The following is a 20,583-nucleotide window of genomic DNA, read 5'->3' as shown; positions in this document are numbered from 1 at the left end:
CGGGGCACCCCGACTCTCCCGGGGCATTCCCCTGTACCCGAGCCGCCGGGATGGGTGACTGCAGGGTGCCCCCGCTCAGCTCCAAGGCGCACGGCCACCCCGCCGGGGCAGGGACCACCGACCACCGCCGCGGCTGCCCCGGGCCGCCGGCGGGAAGGGCTCTCTGGGGCCCCGCCGCCCTGCCAAGGGCTCCGGCTTTAGCCGTCAGCTGACATTCCTGCGGGAGGCCCCTCCGGGCTGCGCCTTGGGGCTTCCCGCCGGGAGCCGGTGCTTCCTGCCCCGCTCCCGGCCCCCCGAGGACCTCGCCGGGCTGGATGCCACCGGCCCAGCACCAGGTGGCGGGGGCGAGGCCCCGTGCGGGTGATGCTGCCCCGGCACAGACGGCCCCCCACCCCCCCGCCGCCATCCCATGTCCCCCGAGGGTCTTTCCCGGTGGCGCCAGCCCCGCAGCGCCGGGCAGCCCCGGCCCCGCTGGGCTGAGACCCCACGGACTCATCGCCGCGATGGCCAGGTGGGCTCCCCTGCCCATCTCACCCCCCGGCTCACGCCCCCACGCCCCCGGGGCAGGGACCCCCGCCCGGCTCGGCGCCCCCCGCCCGTGGCGGGGCAGGTCCCGGCCAGCCCCGGGCGCGCTCCCCGGGCAGAGCCGCACCTCGGGGAGGGGCCGCGCCGGGCCGGGCAGGCGCGCACGGTGCGGCGGGACCGGGGCTCGGCACGGCGGAGCGCGGGGAGCGGCCGGGCACCGGGCGTGGAGCCGGTGAGCGGGGCCGGGGCGGGGGGGGTGCCGAGCCCCGCAGGGCTGGGGGCCTGGGAACCTCACGGGAACGGTGCGGGATCCCGGAGCGGGACCCGGAGCCGGCCGCCCCCGCGAGCTCGCCTGGCCGAGGAGTTGGGGGCGGCTCTGGCCAAGTTTGGGGGCCGGCACCGGGCGGGAGCGCCGGAGAACGGGGCCGGGGCCGACCGGGGGGGCGGGGGTCTGGCCGCGGGGGCGGGGGACAGACCGGGGGGCGGGGGGGGGGGGCAGCCGGAGAGGGCGCGGTGCCACCAGTCCGGTCCGGCCCGCGGGGGCCGGGGGTCCCTGACCCCATCCGGGAGCGGCAGCCCCGGGTGCGGGGCGGGTCTGCGGGGGCAGCCAGGGGTCCCGGCCCGAGGCGCTGCCCCCGCTCCAGCCCGGGGTCACCTTGCCGGAGGTCTCCTGCCGGGATTCCCCCGCCAGCAGCGGGGCTGCAGCTTTCTCGCTGTCTCCTCCTCTTCCCCGTGCCCACCCCGCACTCCCCGGGGCTGCAGGAGGGGGGACAGGGACCCCCGTGCCGTGCCGTGCCAGGCTGCGCTGCCTGCGTGCCGGCGGCCGGCAGTGCCGGACACGGGACCTGCGCTGGGTCGGTGCCCGGAGCTGGAGGAAAGAAGTGGGACAGGAGAAGTGGAAAGAGGAACGTGCTGGCACGCAGGGACAAGCCGGGGGGACAGCCTTGTCCCCAGGCGTTACTTCTGCCAGTCTGGCCCGGGCCTGCATTCGGTGTTCCCGAGAAAGCCAGTGGGCACGGGCTGTCTGTTCCCGGCACCGGAGGAAGGGATCGGCACAGCCGCGCTCAGAGAAGTCCCATGTCAGGAGAGAGAGTGCGGGGTGCAGAGGAGGTTGAGCCCCCCTCAGCTGCCTCTGGTCTCCAGGCCAGGAGCCAGCAGGGGACATGTGTCATCCCGGTCCCATCTGGGGCTGCTTTGGGCCACGCTGGGGTGGGCTCAGCTGTGCCAGCGCTCCCCAGGACCCAGCCGCCTGCCCTGGCCCGGTGGGAGTGATGCCCAGTGGGGGCTGTGGGCAGGGATGCTCTGAGCCCTGGCAATGCCACAGTCAGCACCAGGAGCAGAACTGCGGCCCCGATCCCCGCTTCCTAACACTCCCTCTGTCCCGCAGGGTCCCTGGATGCCCCGCTCAGCGCCAGCACTGCGGTGCAGGATGGGTGCTGCAGCGGTGCCGCCAGCAGCTGCCTGCGTGCTGCTGGCCCTGCTCCCCACGGCCAGCGGACAGACCATCCCTCCCTCCGGCTGCGGCAAGGACCTCGCCTCCCTCTACTACAACCTCTGTGACCTCTCGGCAGTCTGGGGCATTGTGCTGGAGGCCGTGGCCAGCCTCGGTGTGGTGACCAGCTTCGTGCTCACCATCGTCCTGGTGGCCAGCCTGCCCTTCGTGCAGGACCCCCAGAAGAAGAGCCTGGTGGCCACGCAGGTCTTCTTTCTTCTGGGCACTTTTGGGCTCTTTTGCCTGACATTCGACTTCATCGTGGGGGCAGATTTCTCCACCTGCACCTCACGCCGCTTCCTCTTCGGCGTCCTCTTTGGCATCTGCTTCTCCTCCCTGCTGGCGCATGCCATGGCCCTCAACTTCTTGGTGCGGAGGAACCGGGGCCCACGGGGCTGGGTGACGCTGGTGGTGGCCCTGCTCCTCACCTTGGTGGAGGTCATCATCAACACCGAGTGGCTCATCATCACAGTGGCACGGCAGGAGGGTGGCTCCTCCGACCCTTGCCAGCTGGCGGATGCTGACTTCGTCATGGCACTCATCTACGTCATGTTCCTGCTGGTAGCCGCCTTTGGCACCGCCTGGCCAGCCCTCTGTGGCCGCTACAGCCGCTGGCGCAAGCACAGCACCTTCATCCTGGCCACCACCGGCCTCTCCATGGCCATCTGGGTGTCATGGACGACCATGTACCTCTACGGGAACCAGCACGTGGGCAAGAAGCCTGGCTGGGATGACCCCACGCTGGCCGTTGCACTGGTCTCCAACGCCTGTACCTTCCTTCTCCTCTACGTCATCCCCGAGGTGACGCACATGACGCGGCGGGGCCCTGAGCAACCCTTCGAGGATGACACCTACCCCACGCGCGGGGTGGGCTACGAGACCATCCTCAAGGAGCAGAAGTCACAGAGCATGTTTGTGGAGAACAAAGCCTTCTCCATGGACGAGCCCTCCTTTGGTAGGCACCGGGGGCTCCCTGGGGACCCTCTTGGCCCGTGGCGGGGCTGGCAGTGGGCACCGGCACCAGGGCTGGCAGCGGGCGGCGGGTGGCAAGACGTCTGGCCATGACCCACCTGGGATTGACGCCTGCCGTTGTTGTAGCTCCGGAAAACCCGCTGGGCTGGGTCTACCAGTTTGGGCTGAGCTCAGCAGCTGCAGAGGTGCTCCCTCCCTGGCGTGGGGTGCCCACGGCTCCTGGCCCTCCACCCCAGGCAGGCGCTCTGCTCACGAGACCCTACAATAACACAGGGCGGGTGTCAGCTGCCCCCATGGGGACCGACGGGCGGTCGCCAGCCCTGCCCCAGCAAAGGTGTCTGCAGCCCACGGGGCAGGGTGGGTGCTCCCGAGCAGCACCCACGCCACCCTGCCTCCGGAGAGACCCTACAATAACAAAGCCCGGTCAGACAGGGGCTGTGCCAGCAGCAAGGTGATGCAAAGCCTGGGGACATACCTCCTGTCCCCAGGGAAAGGCACAGAGCAGCCGGCTGCTGAGTCAGCTCATTAAACCTGCAAACGAGAACCAGCTCCCTGTGGGGTGGGGGTGGCTCTGTGAGCCCCCCCTGCACCATCCCCATCTCTTTGCAGCCAAGAAGCCGGTGTCCCCATACAGTGGCTACAACGGGCAGCTGCTGACCAGCGTCTACCAGCCCACCGAGATGGCTCTGATGCACAAAGGGCCGGTAAGTGATACCGTGTGGCACTGCGGCCAGCCGGGCTCACTGGTGGTGGCTGCATCCTGCCTGATGGACGGGATGAGGCTGGGGGCCACGGTGTCCCAGGGGCTGCTGTAATGGGGTGCTGGGGAGGGTCACCCCTTCCCTTCCTCCCCTGGGACCCTGCAGGGCTGGGGGTGCTCCCAGTGCCTCTACAGCCCCCTGCGTCTGCCCCTCAGACCGAAGGTCCGTATGACGTGATCCTGCCCCGTGCCTCCACCAGCAGCCCCGCAGCCGGCAGCAGCAGCTCCACGCTGCGAGCCGAGGACGCCTTCGCGGCACAGGCCCGGCACGGCAGCGCCCAGCGGGATGGCAGGAACTGCCAGGTGGGTTAATGTGCAACGCAGCGGGCACTGAGGTCCAGCCCGTGGCTGGGGGCAAAGTCTGTCTTCACTGCAGTGTCTTGCGTGGGAGGGCAGGGGCAGGGATGGCTCTGCCCAGCACCCTGGAGCCCTGCAGTGAGTCAGGCTGCACCTCCCCACCGGCGCTGGACTGGGTCTGCCAGCCTGGCTGCAGTCTGGCTGCCACCACCGTGCCATCTCAGCACCATCCTGCTGTGCCCGCAGGTGCAGTCCCCGTACAGCAGGAACCGCTGGTGAAGTCCAGGTGGGATGGCCATGGCCCCTCTGTCCCGCTCCTGAGGTCTCGCCAAGCCTCCTCCTGCCCCGCCACGTGCATCCCACCCCGTCTGGCAGCTGAAGCCGGTTCCTGTGCAGGGAGATGCCTGGATGCGGTCCCGGAGCCACCACTCCTGCCTGCCCGTCCTGCCTGGCTGCGGCACCCGCAAGCTGCCAGTTCTGCCCGGACCCCCACGTCCCTGCCACTGTCCCTGCTGCAAGGACTGGCTCCCACGGGGCCACTCGGAGTCGTCCCCTCACTGCCTTTGTGACGCACAGACACCCCATCCCCCCTGGGCCAGAGACCATCTGCTGCTGGGGACTGGGGGGGCTCCTGCCCAGGGTTCCCCCCGGTGCGGAGCCCCTGATCCCACGCTGACCCTCACCAGCCCCAGGGACTTCGCAGGCCCTGAGCCAAGCCAGCACCGTCCCACGCAGGGCACAGGGTGACATGAAGCTCTCCCCAGCTCTGACTGCTGCTGTGCCTCAGTTTGCCCCTTGCTGGGGTATGGGGGGCTGCTCGGGGTCCAGGGGATCCGTGCCTTGCTGGAGCTGGGGATCTGGCCCCCCATGGCTCCAGCCGCCTTCTCGGTGCCTTCCCCCTCCACGGCTCGGGGATCCCTCCCAGGGAGCAGGGAGGAAGCTGGGCCCCTCACCCTCCTCGTGGCTTTCTCTGTTGTTTTTCCTTTCCCCCCCTTTTTTTTCAGGTCAGCCCCCAATAAACGCGGTTTTTCCTACATGGTGCTGTAGCAGGCAGCCCACGATGGGGAGCAGGTACCCAGCCACGCCGCCGGCTGCTCCACCATAGCCCAAGGCTTGTGCTGCAGTGCCAGTGGGCTCAGCCCCACGTCCTGGGGGCAATGGGGAGCAAGGAGGGGGCTGAGGGCAGGGCCCTCGACGCCCCCCAGCCCTGCTCTCCGTCGCCCTGCGGCACCATGTGCTGGGGCCAGGTAGGCAGATGGGGCGGCTGGGCCGGGAGCTGGCGGGCTCGGCAGGGCAGGCAGATGGGCTGCCTGGCGGGGAATGGCACGGCCCGGAGGACATGCCAAGGTCGGGGGCGGTTTCTCCTGCTCAGATTGCCTTTCCCCTCCATAGCGATTTCTCCTGCCAGGCAGGAAGCCTGCGGCTGTGGCCAGCAGTACCATGAATTATTCAGGGACTGAAATGGCTTCGTGGGGGCAGATGGGTGACCCGGTCTCCTTGAGCTGGAGCCGGGCTGGCGGCAGCGGGGCTGCCCATGGCTGCAGGCACGAGCGCCTCGCACTGCCACGGTGCCCACACGAGGGATGCACCAGCCAGAGCCTGGCACACACCATGTCCCAGCCATGCCCTTGCTGGCTGGCACGTGCCAGTGCTCCAGGCTGTGGGGACACAGCAGCCGCAAAGGCTGGGGAGGGCCGCAGGAGCTGGCCGTTGGCAGCAGGAGCTGGCCGTGCCCCCTGGGGCTGTGCTGTGTCACCCGTGTTTACCTGGCACCAGCTGCCAGTGGAGACGTCTCCAAGCAGCACCACTCAAAGATCCCCAGGGCTGCTGCCACCACAGTGTGCCCTCCTCCTGGGCACTGGCACCACATGGTATGGTGGGGCCCAAGTGTGTGCCCTGCCCCCGCCCCCCCCCCCCCCACCAAGGTACATCCACCTGCCAGCCTGGCTGAGCTGGGGTGCACAGCATCCCCAGGCACGGTGTGGCAGAGCCCTGCCTTCCCAGCGTGCAAGGAAGGAGGTGACAGCCCTGGGGACATCAGAGTCACCTGAAAAACAAGGTACAAAGCCCTTGTCCCCATTTGGCTCTGGCAGGGGACACCAGAGGGTGCCGGTGGCTCTGCTCCCCGTGCCCAGCCCCTCCGGAAGGCTGGGATCCCACCGGCTGCCGTCAGCACTGGCCACAGAGCCAGGGCCGGCCCCACTCCAACAGGCAACGCTTTGTGCAGGCGCTCAGGCACGGGGCGAGAACAGCGCTGCCTTTGTCCCATCCAGGTGAAGCTGCCACGCCAGCCCTGTGGGCAGACATGGGCTGTGCTGGCAGCAGCCCCCCAGACCTGTCCCCGAGGGCCGGGAGCTGGGGGGCTGTAAGCCTTGGTGGGGTATGTCTGGATGGCATGGGGCCTCGCAGTGTGCCGTATGGCACAGAGCTGGTGCGGTGCAGCGGTGGGGCCATGGCAGCATCCCTGGCAGCAGGGAGGACACTGCGGTCACAGTGACCCAGAGAGTCTGCCAGGGACAGGCAGGGACTTGGGCAGTGCCAGGATGGGTGGTGATGCTGAGGGCAGGGACGAGTGTGGCTGCAGACCAAGGTCTCACACAGTGTCCCAAGTGGTGACAATGGAGGAAAGTGACACCGTGCAAGTGAGTCCTGGGGGACACTCCATGTCCCCGGGGCTTGCCTCACTCTCCTCCAACCGGGAGTCAGGGTGGGAGCCAGGGGGTTCACGGTCAGGCACTGGGGTCTTCCTCAAGGCTGAGCAATAAGGGTCCTGCCCCTAACCAAAGCCCTGCCAGGGCCCCCACAGCGAGTGATGGTGACATGCCCGCTGCGGGCCAGGACTGCCATCTGCCGGCACACCACCCGGCACACGCCGGCACAGCCGGTGTCCCTTCCGCGGGAAGGAAGCCAGGCAGGCTGGGGAGGCACAGACGCGCTCACACCAACGCTCAGCGGCACTTTTACTACAAATAGTTCCATGGCACCACAGCGGTCCCAGCTCCGGAGCTGAGCCCTGGGGGTGCCCCGAGCCGAGGTGCGGGGCCGTGGGGAGCCCCAGGGCTCAGCAACAGAAGAGCAGCATCAGGACAACTGTCCCGCTCAAGTCCTGGGGTCCCGTGCTGCCTGTACGCCCTTGTTGGGACCAGAAACCCAGCTCCTCCAGGCTGGACTCAGCTGGGGACTCTGCATTTGGCCCAGGCGCTGCCCTGCGCCGCTTCCCGCTGCTTCTGTTTGCGCCTCTGGATGTCCCTGTAGGCCTGGATGACACGTGCTCTCTCCTCCTCCACGATGCGACGGCGAGCCATTGACATTGGCACTGCTGGTGACACTGGGGACGCCTGGCTCTGGCCCAGGCGAGACATCAGGAGGAGCTGCTTCTGTCCAGCCTGTGGGCAGAGACGGGACATGCCAGGGAGCATGAAGAGTGATAAAGCCAGGATCAGGCTCCAAGGAACTGTCACCAGGAGGCCGAGGCCACCACTGCGCTTCCAGGCCTGATTTCCAGCCCAAGGGAGGTGAGGTGACCCAGGTCCAGCCCAGACCTCTAGGTACCCGAGGGTGTTGCCGAGGGGCAGGAGGCATCACCCACCACAGCTCACCTTCTCTGTGGGGCCCCGGCCCCTGGGCCGCGAGGTGATCGTGGGCGGCTGCGTAACCACTTCACCAAATGCCACCTTGTCTGAGAAACAGGCGCAGGCATCAGCAGGAGCTCATTGGGACACGCCACTCCAGCTCACCCCCCAGCTCTCCACATGCTGCTGGGGCAGGGGGTCACCCTAGCCACCCCGCTGTGCAAGACCCACCTTGGAACAGTCTCTTCTCCAGCATGGCCTCTTTCTTCTCCTCCTTCTTCTTCCGAGCTTTTTCCAGCTTCTTATTCTGAAATCTGAAGAGCTGCATTATGGCCAGCACTCATGACTGGACAGAGAGCAAGTAAGCAAGTTCCTGCCCCATGGTATCCCCCCAAAACCTGGGGTCCCACATCTCTCCCATCAGCTCCAGCCCAGCAGGAGGGTGAAGCAGGCCTGTGGCTCTGGTACCAGTGACTCAGCCCCCTGGAGGGTAGCCCCACAGCCCTAGTCGCTGCTGGATGCTGGACCTGCACTGCAACACCAGCAAAGCACCCACCCCGCACCCAGAATCAGGCCGGGCCACAGGCCTGGGCTGACCCAGTCCAGCCCCAGCAGCTGCGGTGGCCTTGCTCTCACTCTTTTTTTCTCTTGGACTTCTGCGGTGCCATTCCCTCCTTCTCAGGCTCCCGCTGCAGCTGGTTCTTGGTGAGGAAGAGGACACGCTGCACCTCCTGCTCCATGCGGCAGATATAGGAGTGCTCTGACTCCCCCTTTCCTCTCCTGAACTTGGGTACGGGGATGTCTCCCGGGGCCTTGGGGCCCTCTGACTTGGGCTGCTTCTTCTTCTCTAGGAAAGACAGGTGACATTGCTGCAGCAGTGACCATCCGGGGGTTCCCTCCCCCTGGCAGGGCAGGAACGGGACATCACCGGGGAGAAGAGGATGCCCCACTGCAGGATCCGGCTGCCTCCAGCTGCACTGCAGTGCCACGGGCTCCTCGGGCAGGCCCCGGGCACCCCCGCTGGGGCCAGCTCTTCATCCCACCTGCCGCTGGCCTCTTCCCACGGCTGGGATGCTTCATGGCCTCACGGCTCCTGATGAGCTCCCGCAGGCGGAAGGGGATCTCCTGCTCGTCGGGGTGCTTGGGCTTCAAGTTGTCCATCTTCCTCTCCTTCCTGGGAGAGAAGGAGCACGGTGTGCGGCCTGCCCTGAACCACCAAGACCGGGGCACGAAGGGCCACGGGGACACAGGCACGGCAGGGTACCGGGGGAGCTGGACCTGGCGAGGCACCAGCAGACCCGGCGGGCCATCGGGACCTGCGCACAGGGGGCCATCGGGACCCAGCCCCTGGAAGCCAGGCCCACGCCAGAGCCCAGCCGGGCACCGAGACCCCGCGTGGGTCCAGGCCCCGAACCGGGAGCCAGTCAGGCCCGACCCGACCGGATCCCCCGGACACTGACCTACCGCGTTGCGGGGCGCTCGGCCCCGCTGCCGGTCCCTGATCCGATCTCGATCCCTGCCTCTGTCTCTGCCTCGGTCCCGGTCCTGATCCCGATCCAAGTCCCGGTCCCCGTCGTCCCGGTCCCGGTCCCCGCCGCGGCCCCGGCCCCCGGCCCATGGCTCCGCCGGTCCCCACGCGGCTGCCCCGCCGCCACTTCCGGCTTCCCTCCGACTGGCGTCGCCCCGGCCCCGCCCCCTGCTCATTATTGGCTCCCCAGCGGCCGAGCCCTCGCCGGCCGGCCACGCCGGGCTGCCATTGGCCGGGAGAGCTGCCGCTCGGGCGGGGCCGGGGCGGGACCAGGGCGGGGCGGCCGGATGTTGCTGCGGGGGGCCCGCGGCCTGGCGGGAGCGCGCCGGGCGGTAACGGGGGGGCGTACGGGGTGCTGGGGGGCTGAAGGGGGTGCTGGCGATGGGGGCGGTAAAGGAGTGGTGGGGATGGGGGGCTGAGGCGGGGGTAAGGGGGTGCTGGAATGGGGGAGTAGAGGGGTGCTAGGGATGAGGGGCTGAACGAGGGGGACAAGGGGGTGCTGGGGATGGGGGGGAGTGAGTAGGGGGGTGAGGGGTGCTGGGGTTGAGATGAAGGGGTGCTGAGGGTGGGGGACACAAGGGGGTGCTGGGGATGGAGGGCTGAGTGGGGGAAAAGGAAGTGCTGGGGATGGGGGAGAGCCCGGGGGGGACAAGGGGGTGCTGGGGGTGAGGGGCTGAGAGGGGGAGAAGGGGAGTGCTGGGATGGGGAGGAGCTGGGGGAGGATGGGGATGCTGGGATGGGGGGCCAGGGGGTGCTGCTGGGGCTGTGTGAGCTGCTGGGGGGGTGATGGTGGTGGGATGAGGGGGCGCACTGGGAGCAGGGTGCTGTGGGGTGGGTGGGGGTCCTTTGGCCAGGCTGAGGGGGGGTACAGCCCCCTGCGTTTCTGCCAGGCTGACGTCAGCGCGGGGTTGGGGTTCTCAGGAGCCCCTGGATGGTGCCGGCAACCCCAGGGGGCTGCTCAGGGAAGGGACCCCGCACCCCGACCCCACCACCATCTCCAGCCTTCGGAAACTTTCGGACACCCCAGAAGAGACCAACGGCACCTCAGATACCCTGGGGAGCGACGGTGAGACGGGTACCCCCCAGAGCGAGGGGACGGTCCCTCCTGCTGCCCCCCCAATCCCACCACCACCTACACACTGCTGTGGCACCGGCTGCCCCAACTGCGTCTGGGTTGGGTACGTAGAGGAGCTGCTGGAGCGGTACCAGGACGGCGGGGCACAGGCTTTGGCAGCCGTGGAGGAGCACGTGGAGGATGAGAACATTAAAATGATCCTCAAGATGGAGATCAAGCTGCGCATGAAGGACTGATCCTCCCCTGGTCCCCAAAAACCAGCAGGTGACACCCCACAGGAGCCTCTGCTCCAAGCTGGGTGGTGGGATCCGGACTCAGATTATTTAAAGTATTTAATTTGTGTGTATTGAGCTCTGGGGGTGATGGGCTGGTGCTGCTCTGAGCCCTCCCGGGGGCCTGTCCAGCATCGAGCAGGGGGTCCCAGATGTGCTTCGGTACAGGTGGTGCTGAGGTCACATCTCGCCACATCTACAGGGAACCTGCCCCGGGGACAGGCAGCAGTTCGCGTCTCTCTTGAGCCCCAGATTTCCCAGCATGTGCTGTGCTCCCCCAGAATGGAAAATCCCTGCCAAGGGCAGGCTGGCACATCCCCCCCACACCCAGCCCTCCCCGTGCCGCTGCTCTTGCATTGTCCTTGCCCTCCCCAGCTTGGATTTTAAGCACCTTCTGAAGCTTGGCCATGACCTGGTGATTGAGGAGGGCTGGGTGCCACACCGGACACCCTCCTACCGGCACCTTAAGCCTCTTAGGGGCTTCTCTGCGTGAAGGGCTTGCAGGGTGGGCACCGGGGCTGCTGGCCCCTGCCCCGGGCAGGAGGTGCAGGTAGCGTGCAGCTGAGAGCACGTGGGGCCTGGCAGTGGCACCATCCCCAGCTCCGGCACCAAGGTCACAACCCACCAAGCTGTTCTTCACGGTGGCGTTTCTTCCTCCATTGCCTTTGCCTCCATCCTGCTCGGCTGTGCTGGGGAACTCACGGGCTCCCGGCCATGGGGACCCCCCCATACCCTCCTGGCACGGGCTCCCCAGGGAGCCACAAACCGTCCAGCAACACTCGCTAACGAAGCCCAAACTGGAAGCGGCAATTAAGACAAGGGCCCTGCGTTTTGCTGGAGAAGTAGCTGGTTCTGCCAGCTTCGTAGAAAACGCTCCCTCATCCCTCTAATCCTACTTGTTGGCATCCAACTAATTGCAATTAGTGGCAGGGGCTGAAGTTCAATTAAAGCGTACTGAGATTATTCCTTTTTGTAATTGCTTTAGTGCTGGGATTAAGGGAAGCTTTGGTGTGATATCATCCCACGGAGAGTAGGGCTGCTGGGCTGCTCAGCCCCAATTCTGCCAGGTTTTGGCTCAGGCTTCTCCCCATGGTGGCACCAGCAGGGACGATGTTCAGGGGGCCAGCCCAGGGCAGCCCCCCATGCTCAGGTGACCCCCTGGCAGCAGTACCCAGCAGCTGTCGGGGCTGGACGGTGCTCAGCACCAAGCACAGGCTGGAAGTCCAGTGTGTCCTGGTGTTTTCCCATTATTTCCAAGCACAGCCTGCCCACAGTGCTGCCTTGCCCTGTTGGGGTCAACCCATGAAGGGTGTTTGGTTCCTGTTCATGCATCCTCACAGCAAGCTGGTCCTGGGGAGGCTGGGGGTCCCATCCCTGCCCCTGGGATCAAGGGGCACTGGGGTGATCTCTCAGGGAGCAGGAGGTCCCCCCTAGGAGAGACACCTTGGTGATTTGGGGAGGCAGGGTCTCCCCACAGGTGATTTGCTGCCCATCCTCCCACCATCAGTCCCAGCGTCACTAATCCAGACACCCCCTCCCCACCAGGGCAGAGTAGGAGGGCGAGGACACCGGATTACCCCTTTGAAAAGAAGGGACATAAATAATCCTATTACCCCAAAGCAGGATAAATCTGCCCTCCCCTAAAAGCCACCCAGAGCGCCTATAGGACGTGCGCTGGCAGGAGCCAGACGGAAGATCTCCTGCGGAGCAGCGCTGGCCTCAGGGACTGCGGCGGTTGCGTAAGTTGGGGGCTCTGCTCCGTGCACAGAACCGGACCCGGTGCCAGTGTCACCGGGCAGGGCACTGCTTTGCTCCAGGCAGGAGCCTGCTGTTGCTTCCTACTCCTGCAGCCGGGAGCAGCACCTCTGGCATCTCCCTGGGCTGGATCCCTTCTCCCCTGGGGTCAGGCTGAGCTGCTGGGCTCCGCAGTGGGGCTGAGCACCCTTGCACCGATGCCGGAGTCGCATCCTGTGCTGCAAAACTCCCGCACCTGGCCCATGGCATGGCTGTGTGTTCAGAGGCGGCACAACCACAGCAGGATGGATCCCGTGTGATGTCCACCTTGGCTGTCACCCTGCGCTCCCCCTGCTGCCACAGCCACCTGCATCCTAGCATGGGTCCCAAGGGATCCGCAGCCCAGCATCCCCAAAACCCATCCCGCTGCAAACAAGCCCCAGGGGACGCCGTGCTCCCATGCCTGCACTGATAGCAACCCACCATGGCACGCAGCTCAGCACAGAGCCTGGGGTGAGCGGTGGTGGGGGCTCCCGGCAGCAGGCCCCCCGGGTGTCATATCCAGGCTGGGGCAGGGGGCAAGGGCTGGAGGAACTGCCACAAGGGGAGGCAGCAGCTCTGCTGACCCCAGGGATGCACTTCCCTGCTTTTGGGGTAAGGGGATTAGCGGGCTCTGAGCTGGGCTAAGTCAAGGTTGCAGGGAGGGGTCTCTCCTCCAGGGCAGCCTGGAAAGCTGATCAGCCAAGGGCAGGACAGGGTGGGAATGGGGGCACAGGGTGCCTGGAGGTGGTAGGAGAAGAGGGTCCCCCACATCTGCCCTCCATCAGGTGTGAGAAGCCGTCCTGCGCCAGCACCAGACCTGCTGGGACACCCCCGCCGCGGGGCAGGCAGCCAGCCCCGGCACAGCCATGAGCCTGGAGGTCTCCAAGCCAGAGGTTAAATCAGCCACCAGAGTGACCGGGGGACCCGCCACCCCCCGGAAGGGACCGACCAAATTCAAGCAGAGGCAGACAAGGCAGTTCAAAAGCAAGCCCCCCAAAAAGGGGGTGCAGGGGTGAGTGGGGCTAAGCCCTGGGACCTGCGGTGGTGGGGATACAGCTGTATGTGTCAGCCTGGGGTGGGTAGGGGCTGGTCAGGGGGCTAAGGCTCACTCTCTCCTTGCAGGTTTGGTGATGACATCCCGGGCATGGAGGGGCTGGGAACAGGTATGGTGGTCCTGTCCCCCCTTTGCAGCAGGGGGGAGTGGGGCTTGCTGCAGGCACAGCCGCCTGCGGCCAGGCTGGGGAGTCCTGCTGACACAGCTTCTCTCCTCTCCCCAGACATCACCGTCATCTGTCCCTGGGAAGCCTTCAGCCACCTGGAGCTGCACGAGCTGGCTCAGTATGGCATCATCTAGGTAGGCCGTGGCCACCGCCACCCGCCCACCCCGCATCATGGCGTAGGTAGAAGCCGCCCCATCCACGCAGTGGGGCTTAGCCTGGAGAAATGCTCATTAAAACCCAGAACAAGCGCAAGAGCCTGGTGTCGTGGTGTGGGGCTGGCAGAGGTGTGGATGGAAGGCATCTCCCCGAGGCACGGGCATGGATGGGACATGGGGGGCTCAGCTTTCCGATGAGATTTATTTTGGGCTGGGTCAGTCCCCTGCATGTCTCCGTTCCCATGGTGTCCCCCACCCCGGGTGGCAACCAGCACAACACACCTCAACCGTGTGCCCCAATGGGCATGATGTCTCCAAGCACCCTCAGCGCCATGAGCACACCAGTGGCCTCGACCAGCACCAGCACAGCTGCGCCAGCCACGATGCCGCCCGCCTGGGTGTGAAGCCAGGCGCTGAGCTGTGCCACGCAGCCCCCCAGGTGCACGATGGTGCTGGCCGCCATGTCGCCCAGGCGCAGGACCCCAAAGGCGCACTGGGTGTTGGCGAGGGTACCATTCTGCCAGGGGTCCAAGCAGCAGGAGGCAGGGACGCTGCACGCCTGCACTCCCGGGGCACTGCAGTTGAAGTACCTGCGGGGACGGACAAGGAGAGCTGCTGGGTCCACGCACCTTCCCAGTGTACCCCCCAGCAACACCCCACCCCCCCCATACCCCAACTCACGGGTTGGTCTCCCAGTCGCGGTAGGAGCTGAGGCCGCAGCACCGCAGGCTCCGTTGCACCTCATCCACCAGGAACCGCAGGTCAGGCTCCTCCTGGTAGCGCAGGAGGCAGAGCAGCAGGGTGTCCCGCATGGCGTCGCGCAGCCGGTGCCGTGCCGCTACCAGCAGCAGCCCCCCCAGCACCTCCAGCGCGGCGAAGGTGAGCACGGCGCCCACGAAGAAGCGCAGCAGGCAGGGGCTGGAGCGGAGGGCGCCCAGGCAGCCGGCCAGCGAGACGGTGCTGGCCCCCAGCCCCACCAGCACAAAGAGCAGCATGGGGTCGGAGCCCAGGGGGGCCAGGCGCTCCCCCTCCAGCGAGCCCTTGGCCAGCAGCCCCCACGCTCCCACGGCCAGGGCCAGCAGGCCCAGCAGGAGGAAGAGCAGGTTCCAGAGGAAGGCCAGGTACCGCACGCACTGGCTGAAGGGACTCAGCTTGGGGGGGCCGGAGCACCACAGCGCAGGGTCCTGCTCGCCTGCGGCCAGGTCCGTGTCCCCGGCCGGTGAGTGGTCATCCTCATCGGAGGAGGAGGAGGGCAGCCGCACCAGCCTGGACCCCTGCACCGACAACCAGCCGCTTGCAGCCAGCAGGGCAGCCCCAGCAGCCCCCCAGTGCCCCCTCACCAATGTACCCCCATCCCACAGCCAGAGGCTGTCACAAGCTCCTGGAGCCCCCAGGTCCCCCCTTCGGAAGAGCCCCCTGTGCCAGGTGCCCCCCACCCACGCAGTGACCCCTCCTGCCACCGAGATCCCAGGGTCTGAGCAGGCAGGGAGCGGGTGGGTACTCCCCCAGAGACCCTGCCCCTAACGGGGGGACCCCGGATTCACCCCGGAGACCCTGCCCCTAACGGGGGGACCCCCGGATTCATCTGTATGGAGACCCCCAGAGCTGCGGGTGCTGCAGCATGGACCCAGCACCCCGGGACCCTGCACCTCGGCCCCGGGGTGCACGTGGCAGGGGCGCGGGCTGAGAGTCCTGGGGGGTCCCGCCGTTACCTGGGGCAGCAGGTGGGCGCTCTCCCCGCCGCGGGGCCGGAGCAGCCACGCCGCGCTCCACGCCATGGCGGGGCCGGGCCGGTCACACCGCTGTCATGTGAGGGGCCGCGCGCGGCCAGCGCTTAAATAGTGCCGCGGCTGCGCCCCCGCCCCGGTCCCGGTCCCGGTCCCGGCCCCCGGGCCAGCAGGGGAACAGTCCCCGGCGGAGCCCGCATCCCGCCACCCGGCCCCGGGACCCCCGCCCCGAGGCTCCGTGCGTGGGGAGAAGGGGCACCGAGGGACCCCACGGCCGCTGCGGGACGCGGAGCGGGGCGCGGCAAAGGGGAGGAACGAAAGGGCGGCGGCACAGAGGGGAACAGGCTGTGGCAGCGGGGGGGACGGCTGTGGCGGTGGCACCGGGGCAGCAGGGGGACGGCTGTGGCGGTGGCACCGGGGCAGGGCAGGGGGACGGCTGTGGCTGTGGCACCGCCCGGCCTAGGAACCCTCGCAGGGCGGAACGCGGGTGCCGGGGCGCGGGGCCCGGGCGGCGGCGGCGCAGGCGGCGGGCCGGGCCCGGGAGGCGGCGGGCCGGAGCGGGCCGGGCCGGGCAGGGCGGAACGGAGCGGGTCGGGCCGCAGCGGGCCGGAGCGGTGGCTGGGCGGCGCGGCGAGCCCCGGTCCCCGGCGGGCAGTACCATGGCGGAGACGATCGTGAGTGGGGCCGGGCGGCGGCGGCCGGGGGGAGGGGCGATGAGGCAGCAGATTCCGGTGGGGCGGCGGGGCCGGGCCGCGCTCAGCCCGCTCGGCGGGACCGCACCGGGGCGCCCCGGGGCCGCGCCGGCCTCCGCGGACGGGGCATCCCGCCGGCAGCGCGGACCCCGGGGCCGAGCCCAGCCGGGGCTGGCGGGGACGCAGCCGGGCAGCTCTCCCGCCCCCCCGGAGCGGCGCCGCGGACGGGTTCCCCGTGGGGAGATGCTCCCCGGGAGCGTGTGGGGTTTGGAGCCGGGGTCCCGCTCGGCGCCGGGGGGGGGTACCCCATCTTGGCCCGAGGGGCTCGTCGGCACCGTGAGGGGCTCCCGCTCCCCGCCAGCCGGGCTTGCTCCCGTGCTGAGGGTCGGGGAAGCGCAAAGGGGTCCTGCAAGGGAACGCCGGGGCACCGGCAGCCCCCCGTGCCCCCCCGTTAGCACACACGCGGTCGCCCGAGCGTGGCTCCATGGTGCTCCTCGGAGGAGCTCGAGTCTCTGCTCTGCTCCCCGGCAGCACCAGGACACCAGTGGCCCTGTTTGCCTCTTCCCTGCCAGTACGTGAGGAATTGTCCCCGGCCTTTTTCCCAGAGAGCTGCCGGGTTTTCCTATCTCTTGCATCAGGCTGCAGCAAAACTGTTGCCAGTTTTCCCTATCTCTTCAGGTTGCAGTGTTTCACAGGAGTAGCCTGGGCCTCGTGGCTCTTCTCAACTTTTCATTAGTGATGCAAGTTGCTCATCAGTAGTGTGGGCTGAAGCCTAACAACAGCCCTGGTGCCCATTACACCAGTTAGGCCGGTGTTTGTGTGTCGGCACTAAATAAATCGCCCCCATAGAAGCTCTGATTCACCCTCCTGAAAGTTTTAATTCCACATCTGAGGTCAGAGCTTTAACAAAAAAAGCAGCGTTAGTACTTTTCTTGGTGCCAGCTTCTTGCCATGCCTTGTGCATTAGGATAATTCATCCTGCGGCATGCAAACATCGGGCCAGGGCTGCCTTACCAAGAGCAAATTACTTCCTTGTACATTTGCACGCCCTTCTGAAGAGCAGCATTGAAGCAGGAGGGAGGAGCCGTGGGGATGGTCTGTGCTGTGCACATGAAACTTCAGCCGTGGCTTCAGCAGGCTGTGAGCAGAGGGTGGGCTCTGTTCCCATGTCACTAACTCGGGCTGTCCTCTTAACCCTACAGATAATCCGAGTGCAGTCGCCAGAAGGGGTGAAGCGCATCACAGCCACGAAGCGAGAAACGGTGGCGACGTTCCTCAAGAAGGTACCCCGAGGCTCTGCTGCTCCTTCCCCGCTTGCCTGCGGGACTAGGCAGGGCTCCTGCGGCTCAGCCTGCGCAACAGCTCTCCCATGGGAGTTACACGCTTAACCTTGCTGGGCAAGTGTGCTGACGGCAGCAAGGACCAGCGTGCCTTGTGGAAAACGGCGTTGTTGGTGGTGTAGCCAAAACCAGTTTTCTCATTGCTATTCCAGAGGGAAAATAACAAAATGAAAGAAGAAAACTTACTCACCTTTTCAGTTGGAGTTCCCTGGGGTGGGAGCTTTCCTGGGGGAGGATGCGTTTTTAGTGTCCTCCCAAAGAAGTGGCAGCTGGGGAAGCAGAGGCTGACAAGGACACAGGAAAGCTGTTTGATAGTCAAAGCCTGCTGCAAGGGACTGGCCTCTTCAGGCATGATCCAGTTGAAACTCAGCTGCTTGATTTGCGCTTTGAATGTCATTTGAATGTGCTTTCTGTGCTGCTGTTTTTTTCAATATGGTTTTGGAGAGAGCAAGGAAGGAATGAAGGTGAGATCTTAAGGCGATGTGAGAGCCTCTGGGAAAGATTTCCACCCTGAGATGAGGAGAGCACGCTGAGTGTTGGAGTTGTCAGATTTGGAGTTGGCTGTAGCTTGATCTTTGGCTTGACGCAACGACTCAGTGCTTAAAGTTTGCTATTTAAGAGTGAGCAGGTCTCCATTTCCTTCCCTCCTGGAACTTCACTGTAACCTGGAACCCTCAGATTAGGATTTCTTTGCTTCATAAGAGAAGTACTTTGTGTTCTTGTGCTTGAAGGGCCATTCTTTTAGTCAGCTAGATTTCCTTTCCCCCTGCGAGGGGGAAGGGGAGCAGACTGAAACCTTCTGCTGTTTGTGAGTCATTTGCTTTGTTTGAAGTTTGGGCCCAGACCGTGACAGCAATCCTCACCTGACCAAGCAAAAATCCTGATGGATTTCAGGGCTGGGTCAGAGACACCCGCTGCAGACTGAACAGTTTCACCCAAAGAAAAAAAGCGTTGTTTTCAAAATCTCTGGAACCTATGCAAAGCAAGCTGTTCGGTTTCAAGGGTTCATATTACCCGAGGCAGTGTGGAACAATTGTGCTTGCAACCACTTACCATCGGAACAAAAGCACCAGCACTCACTAAAATTGCCTGTTGAGCTGGGGAAAGCTATATCCTCTTGCTGAGCTGAACACAAGAAGCGTTTGGGTTTCTTTCCTGCTACAGGGTTTACTTGAAAGAGAAAAGTTGCAAATTTTACCACCCGGGATCTGTGCATATTAATATCTGTGCATTTTAACACTGACATGTTAATCCATATGGTGGATTTCGTATTTAACTAGATAGCTGTAATTAAAGAGGCATCAGGTTGCTTCTTCTATGCTAGCAATTAACTTAGATCTCCTCCTCGATGACTCCAGAGGAGCCGCAAAAGAAGTGTGCAAGAAGTCATGTTTCAGAGCAATAAGGGCCTCAATAATCTTGGTCTTTTGTAGCAGCACATCCTAGGCAAGAGTACCAAAAGAGTAACCTCTCAACTGCGTTCAGGTTAGGACTGAGTTAGGAGCTAACTCAAGCCTTTTGTTAATGTATTGTGGAATTTTTCTCCCTGCAAAAAATTGGTGAGGTCTGTGGTGTGGTGAGCTGGGGTTTAACCCTGGCAGGCATAACACAGGAGGCGAACCATTTGGCAGTCGTGCTTCTGTTCAAACAGCAGATCTGTTGCTGCTACAAATCACAGCGAAACTGATGGCAGAGAAGCTGCTTTCCATTGCTTTGCTTATGTGACAGTTCTCTTTGTGGCTTGTTAGATTTGTCCTGTGTGCAGTCACTGTCTCTGAGCCCTGCCAAAGCCACAGGGAGGGAGATGTACTTAATGAAAATACAGGCTATTAATTTAAGAATTTAGGAAGAAATCTGTCATCTGGAGAAACTTTTAACACCGCTTTTAAACTGGTCGTTTTAAAGTGGCCAAATGTGAAAACTGCTATTGCTGTGAAGAGGCATTTGGCTGATTGAGTAAAGCAACTTTAAATGAACTGCTGAGAGGATAAGCAGGGAAAAACACCTGCCTGGGGACTGAGAGGTGGTTATCGTGAGGGTAAATTCCATCAGGAGAAAAGAGGCAAGTGGAGAAAAACAGAAAAGGAACGGGAAGGGCTTGAGTGAAATTCATGTAGCAACTGGTAGGTGAGAGCAGAGCTGAGTGCAAAAGATCCTCAGATGTGAAGATCTGGACCGAGGAACTCTGGTCCTAGGATGATGGGAATGATTTGGCTGGTGTGTGCTGGTGAGGCTGGAGCAGGAGAAGTGGGATAATGGGGAAGATAGTTTCCCCCCTCTGACAGCAGTGCTTGCCTGGACTTAGCTAAAATACTGCATTTGTGTTGTGTGAGTGAGAGGGACGTTCTGCTTAAGTTGCTGCTTTTAATAGGTTGCTTGTGTTACTAAGCGTTTCTGTTTTTCTTAGTTATCCTGCACTTTTCAGAAATGAATGCGGATGAATTCAGCTAAAGTTTTGCAGTAGAAGTTCCATGGACTTAGTGCTTGCCCTGAGCAGCTTTTCAGCATCTGACCAGGGGTATGAGGTATCTTAAACCTTATCGTTCTTCTCTCTCTTTCAGGTTGCAAAAGAATTTGGTTTCAGGAATAATGGGTTTTCTGTCTACACCAATAGAAACAGGACAGGAGAGATCACAGCGTCACAAAACAAATCCCTCAACTTACTGAAAATCAAGTGAGTCCTGGCAGAGCAGGCTGTGGGTGGAGGTGGGGGCTTTGTAGAACAGGGTGCCTCTTCTCCGAGCTTGCCTGAGCTCTTCCCCCTGAACTGGGCAGCAGCAGGCAACATCATGTTACAGCGGTCCGAAGCTTTAAGCTGTCCCTCACCAACTGCACTTGAAGGAGCGAGCTTGATTGATGTGCCGAAATGGGGCTGATCAAATTGACTGTGTGCGAGGATGTCGCAGCAGTTTCTTGGGTCACTTGTGTTGTGTTTCCATGTTGTGGTGAGGCAGCGACGGGCCTCCTGCTTGGTATTTTACAGCCTGCAGCAAGCTCCCTCATCCCTGCTTTTGCTCATGCTATCCTTTTTTTCCTTTTTTCATCATCAATGCCAGAGTCTGATAGTCCCCTGTGCAGAAGCCAGGGTTCCTGCCTTCCGTAGCCAGGCGCCTAGGGAGACCAGAGGTGCCAAATGGTGCAATCGCTTCGTGTTTGGTTGGGAATGTCTTCGTTCTGTTC

The 20,583-nt window shown here is 64.2% G+C and overlaps 6 protein-coding genes across 10 annotated transcripts in view; 4 read left to right on the top strand and 2 right to left on the bottom strand.

Moving 5' to 3' along the window:
- Window positions 1–245: 245 nt before the first annotated feature.
- Window positions 246–5,082, top strand: GPRC5C (G protein-coupled receptor class C group 5 member C). 2 transcript variants are annotated; one of them, XM_037406698.1, is made up of 5 exons: window positions 246–511; window positions 1,913–2,972; window positions 3,599–3,693; window positions 3,906–4,052; window positions 4,293–5,082. In XM_037406698.1, the coding sequence occupies exons 1-5, from the start codon at window positions 410–412 to the stop codon at window positions 4,323–4,325; spliced, it is 1,437 nt and encodes a 478-aa protein (XP_037262595.1). In that variant the 5' UTR covers window positions 246–409; the 3' UTR covers window positions 4,326–5,082. The 2 variants fall into 2 exon arrangements, with proteins under 2 accessions (XP_037262595.1, XP_037262605.1); XM_037406708.1 differs by lacking the exon at window positions 246–511 and adding an exon at window positions 707–757.
- Window positions 5,083–6,982: 1,900 nt separating this feature from the next.
- On the bottom strand, window positions 6,983–9,375 carry CCDC137 (coiled-coil domain containing 137). Its single transcript, XM_037400248.1, has 7 exons — window positions 9,352–9,375; window positions 9,079–9,290; window positions 8,662–8,792; window positions 8,255–8,465; window positions 7,850–7,932; window positions 7,646–7,725; window positions 6,983–7,432 (listed from the first exon to the last, which is right to left on the bottom strand). The coding sequence occupies exons 1-7, from the start codon at window positions 9,373–9,375 to the stop codon at window positions 7,217–7,219; spliced, it is 957 nt and encodes a 318-aa protein (XP_037256145.1). The 3' UTR covers window positions 6,983–7,216.
- Window positions 9,376–9,409: 34 nt separating this feature from the next.
- Window positions 9,410–11,456, top strand: OXLD1 (oxidoreductase like domain containing 1). 2 transcript variants are annotated; one of them, XM_037404208.1, is made up of 3 exons: window positions 9,410–9,478; window positions 10,068–10,485; window positions 10,696–11,456. In XM_037404208.1, exons 1-2 carry the CDS (start codon window positions 9,434–9,436, stop codon window positions 10,455–10,457), a joined length of 435 nt encoding a protein of 144 aa, XP_037260105.1. In that variant the 5' UTR covers window positions 9,410–9,433; the 3' UTR covers window positions 10,458–10,485; window positions 10,696–11,456. The 2 variants fall into 2 exon arrangements, with proteins under 2 accessions (XP_037260105.1, XP_037260096.1); XM_037404199.1 differs by having other exon boundaries at window positions 10,068–11,456.
- Window positions 11,457–12,116: 660 nt separating this feature from the next.
- On the top strand, window positions 12,117–13,739 carry PDE6G (phosphodiesterase 6G). Its single transcript, XM_037404221.1, has 4 exons — window positions 12,117–12,232; window positions 13,055–13,281; window positions 13,392–13,432; window positions 13,547–13,739. Exons 2-4 carry the CDS (start codon window positions 13,136–13,138, stop codon window positions 13,621–13,623), a joined length of 264 nt encoding a protein of 87 aa, XP_037260118.1. The 5' UTR covers window positions 12,117–12,232; window positions 13,055–13,135; the 3' UTR covers window positions 13,624–13,739.
- An 88-nt stretch (window positions 13,740–13,827) lies between these two features.
- On the bottom strand, window positions 13,828–15,685 carry TSPAN10 (tetraspanin 10). The gene is made up of 3 exons (XM_037404184.1): window positions 15,357–15,685; window positions 14,326–14,918; window positions 13,828–14,234 (listed from the first exon to the last, which is right to left on the bottom strand). The coding sequence occupies exons 1-3, from the start codon at window positions 15,420–15,422 to the stop codon at window positions 13,928–13,930; spliced, it is 966 nt and encodes a 321-aa protein (XP_037260081.1). The 5' UTR covers window positions 15,423–15,685; the 3' UTR covers window positions 13,828–13,927.
- Window positions 15,686–15,897: 212 nt separating this feature from the next.
- NPLOC4 (NPL4 homolog, ubiquitin recognition factor) overlaps window positions 15,898–20,583 on the top strand; it is a 29,267-nt gene continuing 24,581 nt past the window's right edge. For 2 of the 3 annotated variants that reach the window (XM_037404158.1, XM_037404140.1), the window contains exons 1-3: window positions 16,533–16,634; window positions 17,266–17,346; window positions 19,965–20,077. In XM_037404158.1, coding sequence (XP_037260055.1) covers window positions 16,548–16,634; window positions 17,266–17,346; window positions 19,965–20,077 — 281 coding nt within the window. In that variant the 5' untranslated portion in view covers window positions 16,533–16,547. Of the gene's footprint in view, window positions 16,046–16,532; window positions 16,635–17,265; window positions 17,347–19,964; window positions 20,078–20,583 lie in introns of those variants that run through there. The other variant, XM_037404149.1, reaches the window with a different exon arrangement.

This window comes from Falco rusticolus, chromosome 1 (genome assembly GCF_015220075.1).
Source record: "Falco rusticolus isolate bFalRus1 chromosome 1, bFalRus1.pri, whole genome shotgun sequence".
NCBI classification, from domain to species: Eukaryota; Metazoa; Chordata; class Aves; order Falconiformes; family Falconidae; genus Falco; species Falco rusticolus.
The sequence above is the reverse complement of the archived record's forward strand: the minus strand, read 5'-3'. Positions and strand labels throughout refer to the sequence as shown.

Bases quoted from the DNA above. Each gene is read 5' to 3' on its own strand.
- GPRC5C (XM_037406698.1), top strand. From the start codon at position 410: ATGTCCCCCGAGGGTCTTTCCCGGTGGCGCCAGCCCCGCAGCGCCGGG. The intron at 2,973-3,598 runs GTAGGCACCGGG...ATCTCTTTGCAG, and splicing joins CATGGACGAGCCCTCCTTTG to CCAAGAAGCCGGTGTCCCCA. The intron at 3,694-3,905 runs GTAAGTGATACC...TCTGCCCCTCAG, and splicing joins CTCTGATGCACAAAGGGCCG to ACCGAAGGTCCGTATGACGT.
- CCDC137 (XM_037400248.1), bottom strand. From the start codon at position 9,375: ATGGCAGCCCGGCGTGGCCGGCCG. The intron at 8,466-8,661 runs GTGGGATGAAGA...TGTCTTTCCTAG, and splicing joins TGGGAAGAGGCCAGCGGCAG to AGAAGAAGAAGCAGCCCAAG. The intron at 7,726-7,849 runs GTGGGTCTTGCA...CCTGTTTCTCAG, and splicing joins GGAGAAGAGACTGTTCCAAG to ACAAGGTGGCATTTGGTGAA.
- OXLD1 (XM_037404208.1), top strand. From the start codon at position 9,434: ATGTTGCTGCGGGGGGCCCGCGGCCTGGCGGGAGCGCGCCGGGCG. The intron at 9,479-10,067 runs GTAACGGGGGGG...TGGGGTTCTCAG, and splicing joins TGGCGGGAGCGCGCCGGGCG to GAGCCCCTGGATGGTGCCGG.
- PDE6G (XM_037404221.1), top strand. From the start codon at position 13,136: ATGAGCCTGGAGGTCTCCAAGCCAGAGGTTAAATCAGCCACCAGAGTG. The intron at 13,282-13,391 runs GTGAGTGGGGCT...CTCTCCTTGCAG, and splicing joins CCCAAAAAGGGGGTGCAGGG to GTTTGGTGATGACATCCCGG. The intron at 13,433-13,546 runs GTATGGTGGTCC...TCCTCTCCCCAG, and splicing joins CATGGAGGGGCTGGGAACAG to ACATCACCGTCATCTGTCCC.
- TSPAN10 (XM_037404184.1), bottom strand. From the start codon at position 15,422: ATGGCGTGGAGCGCGGCGTGGCTGCTCCGGCCCCGCGGCGGGGAGAGC. The intron at 14,919-15,356 runs GTAACGGCGGGA...TTGTCGGTGCAG, and splicing joins GCGCCCACCTGCTGCCCCAG to GGGTCCAGGCTGGTGCGGCT. The intron at 14,235-14,325 runs GTGAGTTGGGGT...CCGTCCCCGCAG, and splicing joins CGCGACTGGGAGACCAACCC to GTACTTCAACTGCAGTGCCC.